Genomic DNA, 15,959 nt, shown 5'->3' on the forward strand with positions numbered 1-15,959 from the left:
CTCCTTGTCACACTTCTTGAAAATCCATGTCTCAGGTATTGGGTGGGAATTTTGAACACAGAGGGGAATCAAAAGCCCTTATTTCAACATGGATAATTTCCCATTCATGAGCACAACAATTATCTTGTTCTGCCAACTGGAAACAGTAGTCTGACCAAGGAAAGATAGAGTAAAAGTTTGAGATTTTTCCACCTGTTGTTGTAGTTCCAGAGGATGTGAAGTTCTGAGTTACCAAGACTAGAAGTCACTTCAACAGTGTACCTGGAAGGAGAACTGGTTATAGAAAGATCCAGAGTAATGAGTGCAGAGGATTGTCATGTATTGTAGTTGGTGAGTGAACAATTTTCTTTTGGTGATGACTGATAGCAAATACTTCAGCTTTTCTTCCTTCTTAGTCAGTGGAGTTGGCTTGTGGATGTGTCTATTAAGCACAAGGAAGTATGTTGTGCAGTGTAGGATACTGAAGCAATTTGATGTGAGGTTATCGGCCTTCATATACAAGTAACCTAGTTGAGAAGGTAAAGATACCTCTCATACAAACTTTGTTTGCCTATGCTTGCATAAAGGATTAAAATAAGAATATATTTACTTGTATGGTATAGATTACTTTGTAAACTAGTGAAAAAATAAAACTTTCTGCAACTATCAGTAATCCAGCATATTTTAATAATATTTTTATTATTATTATTACTACATGGCACCTCCATGGAGTATAAAGACTCATCGAGGGAGGGCACCTACTCTTCAGCCTCACTTAATCCACCAACTACAACAAACCACAACCACCATCATCATCATCTGCACCAATGCCATCTATCACCCACCATTACCACTAGTAGTTTCATAGACAATCACAAACATCCATGCCCATGGCGGGATTTGAACCCGCAGCCTTTTGGCTGGAGAGTGGATACGCTAACCACTCAGCCAATCAGGCTGGCTATAATATGGAGATATACTATTTCTTTACTTGAGCATAAAAATTTAGGCTAAAAAAAATGTTGATGCAAAGATATCAGACTACAGGTTCAATATGTTCATCACACCTTTACATCTCATAAGAGATGTATTATATGCCCTGCTTGGGTTAGCATTTATTCCAATAAAAGTTGTTGTTGTTGTTGTTTTGAAGAGTCATATATTATAATAGATAAGAATAATGCACAGAATATTGTTTTTTTTTCTTTCTTTTTTGCAAAAATTAAGATAAGACTTTTTATTACTGTTTATATTTTATCATCATCATCCCCATGTCAGGAAGACCTTACACAATCATCACACCTTAAAACATTGATGCAGTGCATGCCATGGTCCTTGATAACAGACAAATACCAGCCAAAAAATTGCAGACTCTGAGGATATTCAGGAAACAAGATGGGATCATTATCCACCAACATCTGGACAAGCAGAAGCTCTCAGCGAAGTGGGCCCCCCAAATGTTTCAATGCTGACCAAAAGAGAGAACTTGTGCTGTCATTTCAAGGGATTTGAGGTCATTTTGAGATATCAGGTGCAAATTTTTTGGCTCGTATTGTGACTGTTGATGAAACATGGCTTCATCACTGTGACCCAGAGTTCAAACAACAATCAATGGAATGGAGACCCAAAAGTTCTCCACAGGCAAAGAAGTTCTGAACCCAAAAGTCAGCAGGGAAGGTTTTCTTGCCATCGTCTTTTGGTATATGGATGGTGTAATCCTTACAGTACCTCAAAAAATGCGAAAGTGTTACAGCAACAGTTTATTCTACATAATTGAAGGAGGTACTGAAGGAAAAATGCTGGCAGAAACTGAGCAGAGGCATGCTGCTTTTTGAAAGACAGTGCACTTGCTCACACTGTTCATGAAACCCAACAGCCAATACACAACTTGGGCTTTCAGTGTCTGCCTCATCCAATCAATTGCTAGACCTGACTCCATCTGACTATTTCCTATTCCCAAATTTAAAGAAACACTTGAAAATAACAAAATTTATGACAGATGATGAAGTCATATCTGCAGCTGAGGACTGGTTTGTATAACAAAAGAAAGACTTTTTTCTGAGAGGATTACAAAGGATACAGCCACATTGTAACAAGCATATAACACTTTGTGGGAATATGTATAATAATGTGTAAGTTACGTGGTTCTGCTTCAGTTCCTTCATGGTCATTATCACAACTTTTCAGCACACGCTTGCATGTGAAAAAAAGAGTTACACCATTACTAACTTCTGATCAACAATTTCCCTCCGAATTAATCTATTTTCTGTCAAGACTCCATTACCAGGTGTTATATTTCTTTTTTTAAGGCACTTTTTACTATATCAAACCAAATGACAGCATGTTGCCCCCTTCAATTGGAAAAAAGCCTAAGTTCAATTCTCATCATAACAGGAGGAATCTTTATATGGGTTCTTGTCAATTGAAGGTGAGTTAGCTGATCTCATATGGAGGTAGCAGGGTTTTTTTCTCCCCAAAACTCTGGTTTTTCATCCAGCAAACAGACAAATTGGCCTTCAGGACACATACAATTTATGGACAAAAAAATACTAGTGGTGGTGGTGGTGTGGGCAGTAGATGGCATTGGTGTAGATGATGGAGACAGATGGAAGTAGTGATGGAGAGTTGTAGAATAGGTGCCCTTGCTCAATAAACTTTTGGACTCCTTGGAGGTGTCACAAAATAATAACCCATCTACATCTTGGTCTTCCTCTGGGTTTTTTTCCTGCCAACCTGGCAAAGAACACTTGTTTTGCTAATTTTTCCTCTCTTCTATTTAAGTGACCATACTACCTGAGATTAGCTCTACTAACACATTCCTGAATGCTAACGATGGCAAGTTCTTTCCTAATATCCTTATTTTTAACATGATACTGCCATTGATGCCATCTGTTGACTCCATTAATTCTTTCTCAGAAATTTCATATCAGAGGTCTCTAGTCTTTGATCAAGTATTTTATTTCAGATTCATAAGTTAAAGTTGGTTTGAACACTGTCTTGTAGAGCTAATTTAGTGTTTTGACTAATTTCTTTCTTATTCCATATACATTTATTCAGCTGAGCATACCAGATTTGCTAATTGTGCTGTCTGTTTCTGAATTTAATTTGCGATCTTCACTAAAAAGTGTGCCTAAATAGCTCAAATGTTTTACTTGCATAATTTACTATCAGGATACAGATGAGGTTTTCAAATAGGCGACTCTCCGTCATCAATTTCATTGTCTGTCTTTTTATTGCTGATTTTCATACCAGATTTATTACAACAGTTATTCAATTTAGTTAGGGAATCTTGCAGACTTATACTGGATTTATTCAGAAGTATAACATCATCTGTATAAAGTAAAGAACTAAGATTAACATTGCCAATTTTGATATTAGATTTAATACCACTTTCCTTTATAATGTTATTCATATAGATAATGAATAACAGTAGAGATAATGTGATCCCTTGTCACACACTTGATTTTCCTTCAAACTATCTTCCTGTACCTTCTTCAATTCTAACTGCTGCTGAATTACAGCTTAAATAGAAACCACGTATTGCTTGATATAATGTCCCATTTACACCATATAACTCTAGCATTTTAAAGAGCTTTCCTCTTGGCACCTTGTCATATCCCTTTTTCAGATCAACTAAACTTAAATAAAGGGTAGAGAAATGACTGAAGAGAATGAATCTGAGCAAGCAGAATCTTTATATTCTCATGATTTCTCAACTGTTTGTCTTAAAGTGAAAATCTAAACCTGACAACCTCTCTTTGGCCTGAATCCAGCTTGTTCTTCACCAAGTTTCCATTCCACAATTGTTCATAGCTGTTTCTCTAGTATACTTGCATAAATCTTTCAATTGCATAAATCACTGTGTGGTAAATGAGAAAATGCACCTTGGTAAAATGAATACAGTGATTGAGGTGTGGATATGACGAGTAAGCAAGCAAAAGATTTGGTAGTGATAATAGGGGAAAATGACTGACTGGGAACAAGGAACATGTAAGATTGGATATCAGGAGGTTGTTGAGAAGGATAAAAGATAATAATGTGATAGGAAAGGTAATCTGTGTTGACCACGTATAACAGTGATGAAATGAGGTGGAGAGCAAAGATTGTGAACGATATGTTATCCAAAAGGTTGTGGGTTCGAATCCTGCTGTGGGCATGGATGTTTGTGATTGTCAGTGAAAATACTAGTGGTGATGATGGATGGTAGATGGTGGTGGTGTAGATGATGATGCTAGTTGCGGTTCATTGTAGTTGGTGGATTGAGTGGTGGAGACAGAGAGTTGTAGAGTAGGTGCCCTCCCTCGATGAGTCTTTGGGCTCCCTGGAGGTGTCACATAGTAATAATAATAATAAATGTGTGAGGAGATAGGAATGCAGTTTATTAATGTGTGGAATTAGTTTGAAGGATTAATTGAATTGTTTAAGAATGATGGACTGCATTTGATGGTTTGGTGCGAGTCATTTCGAGAAACTGCTGCTGAAGGGTAGAGAAATGACTGAAGAGAACGAATCTAAGCAAGTAAGAAGCAATGTGAAAGAGCAGGAGAGTAATAAAGGAGAACTAAGATTGAAGTGGTGATTATGAATGAAGAAATATGTAGCATGAGTATAGAAAATGAGAGCATAAGCGTGCAAGAAAAACAGGAAAACGGGGAGGCTCAGGGTGACCAGGGTGAGAAAGTTTGATGCTCCAAGAGGATGTGAATGCGTGTGTAAACAAAAACCTGGAATCAAGGGAAAATAGTTGGATTTGAAGAACATTCTAAAATGAATAAGGAGAAAAAGAAATGGCTCGGGTTAAGTATGGAGAAGTTACATCTAATAAGTGGTATCAGTGAAACTTGCTATAGATCTGGGAATGAGCTGTTATGTTTGTATACAAATGCTAGAAGTGTAAGAAACAAGGCAAATGAAATGGTTGCATTAATTGAATCTGTTCACCCAAGAATTGTTGGAATAAGTGAGACATGGTTGGATGAGGATGACATCCTGAGAGGAATAGAAATGGAAGAGTATGAGGTGCTTTGTGAAGATAGGAAGGGTAAAAAGGGAGAGGGAAGTACTATTGATGATAAAGAAAAAGTTGTCCATACAAGGTAGGTAGTTGTCCATACTAGAGGGAAATAGTGCTAATGGTTTTGAGGCAGTATGGTGCGAGATAGAGGTGAATTGAATGAAATACTTAGTTGAATGTTGTTACAGACCTGGTAATGTGAATGGTAGTGACCATGAAATGTCTAATAAAATTAGCTAAGTAAATAAGAAAAGGATGATCATTATGGGATATTTTAATTATGGCAATATAGAGAGGGATAATAAGATAGCAACTGAAACTAAAGGAAATAAGGTTGAGTTTTTGAGGGACAACTGTCTCAAGCAATATGTACCAGAGGGCACACAAGACTTAAGGATCTTGGATTTGATTATCTCATCAGAGGATGTTATTATAAATGAGGTGGCAAATCACCCAACAGTTGGTGAGAGTGACCATGAAGTGATTGCCTGGGTGGTTACCACCAGTGTGGGGACCTCTGTGCGAAAAGGGTATATGTGGAATTACAAGGCTGGTGATTATGAGGAGCTCTGGAGACAGCTTGCAGGTGTAGCATAGAATGAGGAGGTTACCTGGAAAAAAAGATCAATGCAGCTTGGGGAGGATTTTCAAGAACTCTCTAGTAGAAGCAATGTCTAAATGTATTCCAAAGGTCAGAATGTTAAATAAGGTAGGTGTGAAATGGATGAATAAAGAGATTAAGCAAGATTGTGCTGCTTCAAAAGAGAGTTGACAGAACTCAAGCATCAATTTATAGGCTAATCTGTGTATTAGTTGTTGTGTTATAGTGTTGGAGAGGCTGGTTAGAATCAGGATCCAGAATGGAATTGACAACAATGGTATTTTCTTTGATGGATAGCATGGATTTGCTAAAGGGAGATCAGGTTTTAGTAATCTACTTATTTGTTACAATAAGGTGACTACATCCATAGACAGAGGAGAAGGATACACAGTAATATACTTAGATTTTGCAAATGCTTTTGATAGATTATCACATGATAAGTTGATAGTCAAACTGGAGTAGATGGGGTTGGATATTATATTGGTGCATTGGATTGGAGACTGGCTTTCTCATAGGTATCAAAAAGTTGTGTATGGGAGGAGCGATATCCAGGAAAAGGAAAGTTACTAGTGGTGTGCCTCAGGGATCTGTTTTAGGGCCATTACTGTTTAACTTGTATATTAATAATATAGGTGAATATTTAGATGGAGATATTCAGTTGTTTGCAGATGATGCAAAGTTGGGGTGAATCATGAAGTGTAGTCAAGATGTTGTGTCCTTACAAGAAAACTTAAATAAATTGAGCGATTGGTCACGGAAATGGGGATGTGAGTTCAATATTGCAAAATATAAGGTTTTAAAATTTGGAAAACAAAATGGGATTCAGAATTTATGCTTGGTGAATATATATTGTTCGGAAGTGGAGGTAATAAGAGATCTGGGGGTGATAGTGTATAAGGATCTGAAGTTTAGGGGACACATAGCCAAAATTGTCAAGACAACACAAAGGCTTCTTGGAATGATGCAGAGGACACTGACTTGTAGAAGTAAGGAGATTCTTGTTCCATTGTATAAGGTTCTGATTAGGCAACAAATGGACTACTGTGTACAAATTTGGTTGCCTGGTTTTTCAACATCTCTTCATCCTAGCAACAGTGTGCATAAACATTAATATTGACTTTCTTGCTAAATAGCTTAATGAAATTATAACGTACAATAGAATATACATTAAAATAAATTTTAACACACTTTCAATATTTCGGCAACGTCACATTGCTATTATCACAGGAACTTCAATACAACACACGTGCATGCAAGCATAGCACGCAGTAAATGAGGAATGAAGCAGCTCCTTTGTCCTAAAAGTCCTGATGGTGCCCCCCCCCCCCCCCCCCAGCGGACAATGTTGGTATTCTTGGCCGATTGGGCTGAAGGTCTTGTCTGGGTAGTGGCCCTTACCTTAATGCATATCATTATACGTATCCACAAGGAGATGTGGTTTGCATTATGGGAGATACTGAGATAGGAGTGTTGGTAGCTTGCTCCACCTTTGCAAGGAGTTGCCCGTGTTGTACCACTTTATCCCAGTCCTGAGGATACTTTCAGGCACAAACTTTGTTTGCACACACTTGGATAAAGGATTAAACTAAATTTATTATAGTCTGACCAAGTGAAAAATAAACTTTCAACATCTTTCTCTAAATCAAGTAATTTAATAAAAAGGTTGCGTACCGTTTGGCAGCTCCTATAGGAGGAGATCACCTTGCTAATGCTTCTCCCTTGGTATCTCCACTTGAGCCTGGCTCCCACCGACGAGACCTCAATAAAGGTCGAAACTAGTCTGGGTAGTGGCCCTTACCTTAATGCATAACATTATACATATCCACAAGGAGATGTGTTTGGCATTATGGGAGATACTGAGATAGGAGTGTTGGTAGCTTGCTCCACCTTTACTAGGAGTTGCCCAGTGTTGTACCACTTTACCCCAGTCCTGAAGATACTTTCAGGCGCAAACTTTGTTTGCACACACTTGGATAAAGGATTAAACTAAATTTATTATTAGAGTTTGTTATATGTTTGAAGCCATCAACACTGCTCACATGCCATTTTAACTCATATTGAATGTGCTACTTACAGACTTTTTCTTTATATACATATTTTCCTAGAGTGCCATCTACGTTATTTGTATAGTCTCTTTTTTTGCACCATACCACTTCTGTCAGAATATTCCAAACTCATTGGCAAAAACATATTGTACCTTTTAACATATTAATAGTATTCTGCAATGAAATTTAACCCTGTCATGAATGGGTAGTTATTATTATTATTATTACCCCAAGACCTCATGGAGTCAAAGACTCATCTGGGAGGGTCCTTTTATCACACACACACATCTCATCATACCGTGTCTTAAACACACTCAAACTCCTTGCAGACACCACACTCTCAGGCAAGGCATTCCAATCATTCACAACTCTGCACAAAAAAAAACCTGCTTCTCACTCCCCTACTCATATCCTCTTTATAAAGTTTCCAAGGATGACCTCTGGTTTTCCCCTGATCTCCCACTATACTCTGTAGAACTTCTCCACCATTGATCTTATAACAACCCCTTACCAACTTGTAGATCTCTATCATATCTCCCCTCTTCCTCCTCTCCACCAGACTCTGCAAATTACATCTTCTCAATCTTTCCTCGTACTCAACATTCCTGAGGTCAGAAACTACCTTAGTCAGTCGCCTTTGGACTCTTTCCGACATCTCTTCATCCTTCCGACAACCCAGTGACCAAATCTGGGCACAATAGTCCATGTGTGGCCTAATCAAAGCCTTATGCAATGGAACAAGAATCTCCATACTTCTACAGGTCAGTGTCCTCTGCATCATTCCCAGAAGCCTTTGTGTTGTCTTCACAATTTTGGCTATGTGTCCCCTAAATTTTAGATCCTTATCCACTATCACCCCCAGATCTCTTATTTCCTGTACCTCCAACAATATATTCTCACCAAGCATAAATTCTGCATCCCATCTTTGTTTTCCAAATTTTAAAACCTTACATTTTGCAACATTGAACTCACATCCCCATTTCTGTGCCCAGTCACTCAATTTATTCTCTTTAGAATTTAAAAATGTCTTTTTAAAATTTTTTAAAGGCTGCTCACAGAATACTTCATATTTTTACATAAAATACAAAGTAGGAATGATAGCTCAATTTATTTATTTTCAGTAGGAAAAAATATTAATTGTGATGATATTGTAATGGTTAAGATAAATGTGGTAAATTTTTTGTTTTTTGTTCTTCTGTTTTATTTTATTTTTTGATAGGTGGTCAAGGCATTTGTAGTATTGAATCAAAATTATAAAGAATCAGATAAAGATAATTTGATAAAAGATTTGCAAAATCATGTTAAATCTGTGACAGCACCTTATAAATATCCTAGGAAAGTAAGTTATTTTCTAAAGAATATTATAGAGATATTTGATGTTGTACCAAATTTCTGGATCCAGAAGTTATAAAACTAAAATTATTTAAACTATTTTAAAACTACAACTTTCCTTTTTTAAAAAAAAAAAAAAAAAATTCTTCTTTGTTTCGTTGCAATAAAATAAAGTCAAATAATTTCTTTGGTTTTTAATCATACCATAGGATCAAGTTTTTGGGAAGATTTAGTGATGTTTTGTTAAATGTGAAAAATGTTGTGAATATCAACATAGATAGCATTCCTGGTGTTTAGGCTTACACATTGATTCTCATGCATTGTGTTGTTTCAGGAAATTGGCAGCATAGAGTAGATAATAACTAAAATATTTTATTTATTACTTCCTATATTTTGCTCAAGTTGAATTGCCATCTTCAGGTATTAATACACTGGTATCAAACATATTTGATACCAGGAACAGGAAAGATTGAGAAGATGTAATTTGCAGAGTCTGGTGGAGAGAAGGAAGAGGGGAGATATGATAGAGACCTACAAGTTGGTAAGGGGTTGTTATAAGATCAATGGTGGAGAAGTTCTACAGAGAATAGTGGGAGATCAGGGGAGAACCAGAGGTCATCCCTGGAAACTGTATAAAGAGGGTGTGAGTAGGGGAGTGAGAGGCAGGTTTTTTCATGCAGAGTTGTGAATGATTGGAATGTCTTGCCTGAGAGTGTGGTGTCTGCAAGGAGTTTGAGTCTGTTTAAGACACAGTATGATGAGATGTTTCTAGTAGCAAGACTTATACGTTGGTTAGACATAACTGGTAATTAGTTTACGGAATTAACAACGCATATAAAGTATATTAATTAAAGATAACTTTAATGAATAACTTCTATATTTCGGCAATGTCACATTGCCATCTTCAGGAACATAAAGATATGGTATGTGCACTCAGGAACTAACACAAAGCAAATGAGGAAGAAAGCAAGAAACTAATATTGTTCCTAAAGTCCTAATGGTGCCCTCTTGCGGGCTAATTTGGTAGTCTTGGCAGTTGGGCTGAAGTTCTCATAATGAAAGTCTCCCAAATTTGGGGCAGTTTCATGCACCCAAATTTGTTGAGGTTAGGAACGTTTTTTAGAGCTGCTGAAGATTCTTTGAATAATCTTTGGTATTTAAACTTGCTGCGATGAATTAATTTTGTTTTCTTCCAACGAATTTTATGGTGGGTATCTAAGGCATGGTCTGCCAGCCCAGAGCGGCTGTACTGGTGAAACCAGATGTAGTCTTGGTGTTCTGAAATCCTGATATTTGTTGTTCTGCCTGTTTGGCCAAAGTAGGACAATTTGCAGCTGCAAGGGACCTGGTATACACCAGGTAGGTCTAGGGGAAGTGGTTGGTATTTGGTGGAGCGGATAAGGGATGCCAACTTTTTATATGGTGTGTAACAGGAAGTAAGGTCATATTTTTTGAGGATATTGGTTATTTTTTCAGAGGTGCCCTGGATGTAGGGGATGGTGATAGACTTGGTGTAGTCTTTATTGTTGAGGGGGGGAGGGGGGTTGTGGTTTTCAGGTTTTAGTATTTTTTGGATTTTTTTGGGGTTATAGCCATTGGCTAAGAAAGTGTTAAGGATGTGGTTTAGTTCCATAGTCAGGGCCTTGTCATCTGAGCAGATTAATTTTGCCCTGTTATATAGTGTTTTTATCACCCCATATTGTTGTGAGGGGGGGGGGAATTGCTGGTGAATGTATCTGCCAGTGTGGGTGGGTTTTCTGTAAACCGAGAAAACCAAAGATCCATCAAGCTGGCAGGTGATTAAAGTGTCTAGGAAGGGGAGGGTGTTGTTTTCCTCTTTTTCTAAGGTGAACTGGACTCTGGGGTGTTGGTTGTTTAAGTGTGCTAGGAAGGAGCGGAGTGTGTCTGAGCCATATGGCCAAATAGCAAACACATCATCTACATAACGAAGCCAAATAGTGGGTTTTTGTGGGGCGGAGTTTAAGGCTTTCTCTTCAAATGTCTCCATAAAGAAATTGGCCAAGGGTGGGGAAAGTGGTGAACCCATAGCTGTCCCCTCTATCTGTTTGTAGAACTTTCCTTGCCAAACGAAATAGCCTGAGTTCATTGTGAACTGAAATAGGGCTGAGATATCGGGAGGAAACTTGGCTTGGATGAGCTCTATTTGGATTCATGATTTCTTTGAGTGGGACATTAGTGAATAGGGAGGAGACGTCAAAACTGACCATTATGTCAGTGTGTTGGAGTGTGAGGTTTTCTATACTGGCTTTAAAGTAGGCTGAGTTTTTTATGTGTGATGGTGTGTTGCCAGTGTAGTGTGTGAGCGTTTTGGCTAAATGTTTGGCTAATTTATATGTGGGGGAATCAATGCCATCCACTATGGGACGCAATGGCACATTTTGTTTATGTATTTTTGGGAGTCCATATAATCGGGGGGGGGGGTCTAGAGTTATAAGGTTTAAGTTTGTTGGTGACTTCCACATGCCAAGAAGTGACTTTCTTAAGGAGTCTGTGGATAGTTCTAATCTGAGAGCTGGTCGGATTATATTCAATGGGGAGGTAAGTAGTACGGTCTAGTACTAAAGAATTTAGCTTACCTTTGTAGTCTTTTTGATTGAGTACCACAGTGGCGCTTCCCTTATTTACTATTTTTTTTTGTTGTTTTTCAATTCTTGAAGGGCTGTATATTCGTTTTTGGATAAGTTGGATTTTGGAGGTTTGGCTTTAGTAAGAACACCGACTACATCCAGTCTTATGTTGTTGGCGATATGGTTAGGCAATATCCACGCTCTATTTGGATCATGATTTCTTCAGCAGGTATCCTTTTAGGAGCTAGGGCGAAATTGTGACCACGTGAAAGTGCGGTGAGTGCTTCAGGCTTTAAAACTGCCGACGAGAGGTTGACTACAGTGTTGAGTGGTGGCTGGGGTATGGAAGTAGAAGTCTTTGTCAGGTTTTCGTATTTTTTCACGTGCCGACTACCGTATTTTTTTTCGAATTCCTTTCTTGCCGATGCGCATGAGATGTCATGAAGTATAGGCCATAGATCAAGGCCGAGTGTTTCTACAAACAGATAGAGGGGACAGCCATGGGTTCACCACTTTCCCCACCCTTGGCCAATTTCTTTATGGAGACATTTGAAGAGAAAGCCTTAAACTCCGCCCCACAAAAACCCACTATTTGGCTTCGTTATGTGGATGATGTGTTTGCTATTTGGCCACTTGGCTCAGACACACTCCACTCCTTCCTAGCACACTTAAACAACCAACACCCCAGAGTCCAGTTCACCTTAGAAAAAGAGGAAAGCAACACCCTTCCTAGACACTTTAATCACCCGCCAGCTTGATGGATCTTTGGTTTTCTCTGTTTACAGAAACCCACCCACACTGGCAGATACATTCACCAGCAATCCCCCCCCCCTCACAACAATATGGGGTGATAAAAACATTATATAACAGGGCAAAATTAATCTGCTCAGATGACAAGGCCCTGACTATTGAACTAAACCACATCCTCAACACTTTCTTAGCCAATGGCTATAACCCCAAAAAAATCCAAAAAATACTAAAACCTGTAAACCACAACCCCCTCCACAATAAAGATTACACCAAGTCTATCACCATCCCCTACATCCAGGGCACCTCTGAAAAAATAACCAATATCTTCAAAAAATATGACCTTACTTCCTGTTACAGACCATATAAAAATTTGGCATCCCTTATCCGCTCCACCAAAGACCAACCACTTCCCCTAGACCTGCCTGGTGTATACCAGGTCCCTTGCAGCTGCAAATTGTCCTACTTTGGCCAAACAGGCAGAACAACAAATATCAGGATTTCAGAACACCAAGACTACATCCGGTTTCACCAGTACAGCCGCTCTGGGCTGACAGACCATGCCTTAGATACCCACCATAAAATTCGTTGGAAGAAAACAAAATTAATTCATCGCAGCAAGTTTAAATACGAAAGATTATTCAAAGAATCTTCAGCAGCTCTAAAAAAACGTTCCTAACCTCAACAAATTTGGGTGCATGAAACTGCCCCAAATTTGGGAGACTTTCATTATGAGAACTTCAGCCCAACTGCCAAGACTACCAAATTAGCCCGCAAGAGGGCACCATTAGGACTTTAGGAACAATATTAGTTTCTTGCTTTCTTCCTCATTTGCTTTGTGTTAGTTCCTGAGTGCACATACCATATCTTTATGTTCCTGAAGATGGCAATGTGACATTGCCGAAATATAGAAGTTATTCATTAAAGTTACCTTTAATTAATATACTTTATATGCGTTGTTAATTCCGTAAACTAATTACCAGTTATGATGAGATGTGTGTGTGATAAAAGGACCTCCCAGATGAGTCTTTGACTCCATGAGGTTTTGGGAAATAATAATAAATAATAATAATAATAATATGCATGCAGGCACGCTTCAGTAACAAAAATCCAACAGGAAAGATACAAAATGACCTAAAGTCCTATAATTACACCACCTATTGGCTTAGTTAGGTGTACGTTGCTGTTGGGCTGAATGTCTTCTGATGAAGGTAGCCTATTTCTACCACTATGGCTACTCAGGATTAGTAGACCATGCCCTGAATACCCATCACAGGATCGACTTGAAAGAAGCCACTTTACTCTACCAAAGCAAATTTAAATTTGAAAGGCTTTTTCTTGAAACTACTGCAGCTCTTGCCAACTATCCCAACCTAAACAAATATGGTTATATCAAACTGCCTCTCATATGGGAAACTCTCATCAGCATATATTCAGCCCATTGGCCAAGTACACCCAACCAAAGCCAATAGGTGCCATGATTATAAGAGACATACTGGTCATCGTGTATATCCTGTTCCATTTTTGTTACTGAAATGTGCATGCATGCATGTGTTTAATACTGGTCTAATAATCCATGAAGATGCCAGTTTAACTTTGGCAAAAAATGGGAAGTAATAATTAAAATATTTTAGTTATTATATACTCTATGTTGTCAATTTTCTGAAACCACACAATGAACACAGATAGCAGTAGAAAATTTTTCCATTTGGCAACAAAGTAAATTATAATAGCCAAGAAATTATATTCTTGTTAATCCATTACTCTAGTGTAAGCAAATTTTGCACATGAAGTATCTTCATGACTGGTCTACTTGCGTATAAAAGTTGATGACTTCACATCAATTTCTTCACTATGTCATAAATGCAAAGCACACCTCCTTCACTGCTAAGACTGGTTTTGACCTTTATCGAGGTCTCATCAGCAGAAGATTTAACCTAGGAAGAAGCTGAGGTTAAATCAATAAGTTTAATCAAATTCATATACAAGAAGTAAATGGTATATTATCATATTATTAAAGTATTCTGGAACACAGTATGGTGATAAACCATGATTTGTATATGGAAAATATGTAACCTCTGCACTGATTTAACTGCAATATCTTCAATGGCCTAGATCCTGCTGATGAGACCTCAGAAAAAAAAAGTCAAAACCGGTCTGGGTAGTGACCCTTCCCATAACAGATAGTAATATGCATGTTCAGAAGGAAGTGTGCTTTGCATTATGAGACACTGAGAGAATTGCTGTCAAGCCTACAGCCTCCAGACTAGTCATGAAGACGACTGGTCTAGTGGCTGTAGAGACTGGTCTAAAGGCTGTAGTATGTTTGAAGACCGAAGATAAAATTACTTACAGAATTTTACACATGCAGACTTTGCCTACTTACACTGGGTGAAGGATCAAAACAAGAATATAATTTCTTATATAACTGTCAACAGATTTTTTGTCACCTTGTTTCTTCACCCATGCAGACATGCTGGAGAAGATCCTTTCATGACTGTATAAGTAAATGTAATAACAAGATTCTGAAATGTTGGTTGTGAAGGTATGTTGAGAGATGGTGGTTGCAGAACTTGGTAGATAGGCAGAGAAGTGGCATGCTAAATACATTTGTATTAGTAAAAGGGGGATTGTTCCAGATTAATACACAAGAAGTTACCTAAAGAACAGTAGAGAGAGAGAGAGAGAGAGAGAGAGCGATGCAATCTCTCGAAGGAGATAAATCAAAATTTTTTACATTGAAAATGTCTTGAGTGTGATGAATGGGATGCATTGCCAGAGAATTTCAGTGTGAAAGTTACCATACATCCAGTGAGTTGAAGGACTGATCTCAAGAATATAAATGAATAATTTAATAATAATCACTATAACAGACATATTACCATTTGAGCAGAACTTCCTACAACCACCTCCCATTTCCAACTTCATGGAGGCCTGTCAATAATAAGAACAATAATAATAGTATTTTTAGAAATTGTTTTGTACTCTAAAGCATTGTTTTCTGTAAGTAAAGTATTTCAAAATCCCATTTACTTTGAATGCAAAACTCATAATCATCCTCTTGATCACAAATAAGTAAGGTAATCACTGCCATGTTTCTGTACACAAATTTTTGTTGTGTAAATGGGCTGTCAAGCCTGTCAGGAACATTTGGTACCTGAAATTGCTTATAAAAATGGTAGATAATAAGAAGCAAAGAATGCATTGTAAAAGAATATATGTAGTAAGTACAAAGAAAAGAAGGCAAACAGTTGAAATTGCCTTGTGTTGGAAAGGCAGACCTGACTTTGAATTCCATTTAGGACATGAGGAATAAGGCTTTTCAGGTGATGGTGATTTAACCACATATAAAGGTGTCAAATTTTTTTTCTGAAAGGCTTGGGTTGTTTCCATCTCACAAAACAGGCAAAAACCAGCCAGAGAACAAGAAGACACATCCTGACCTCATAGCCAAAGAGCCATGTTATTATTATTATTATTATCCAGGCCTCCATGGAGTCAAAAGACTCATCGTGGGAGGTCATTTTTAGGAAATACAAAGTCTCTCATACCACTCCTTGAACCCATTAACCGTCCCCACTCCAATCACTCTCTCAGGCAATGCATTCCAAGGTTCAACCACCCTCCACACAAAGAAACCACCCTTCATCCTC

General features: G+C 38.0%; 1 protein-coding gene across 1 annotated transcript in view; it reads left to right on the forward strand.

Annotated features, from left to right (window-relative positions):
* LOC150108984 (acyl-coenzyme A synthetase ACSM3, mitochondrial-like) overlaps positions 1–15,959 on the forward strand; it is a 305,232-nt gene that overhangs the window by 262,922 nt on the left and 26,351 nt on the right. Inside the window, exon 15 of the mRNA XM_090404749.1 lies at positions 8,859–8,978. Within this exon, the coding sequence (XP_090260875.1) occupies positions 8,859–8,978 (120 nt within the window). The remainder of the gene's footprint in view (positions 1–8,858; positions 8,979–15,959) is intronic.

Source organism: Typopeltis vanoorti, chromosome 2, assembly GCF_054136105.1.
Source record: "Typopeltis vanoorti isolate ZY-2024b chromosome 2, IOZ_Tvanoo_1.0, whole genome shotgun sequence".
NCBI lineage: Eukaryota > Metazoa > Arthropoda > Arachnida > Uropygi > Thelyphonidae > Typopeltis > Typopeltis vanoorti.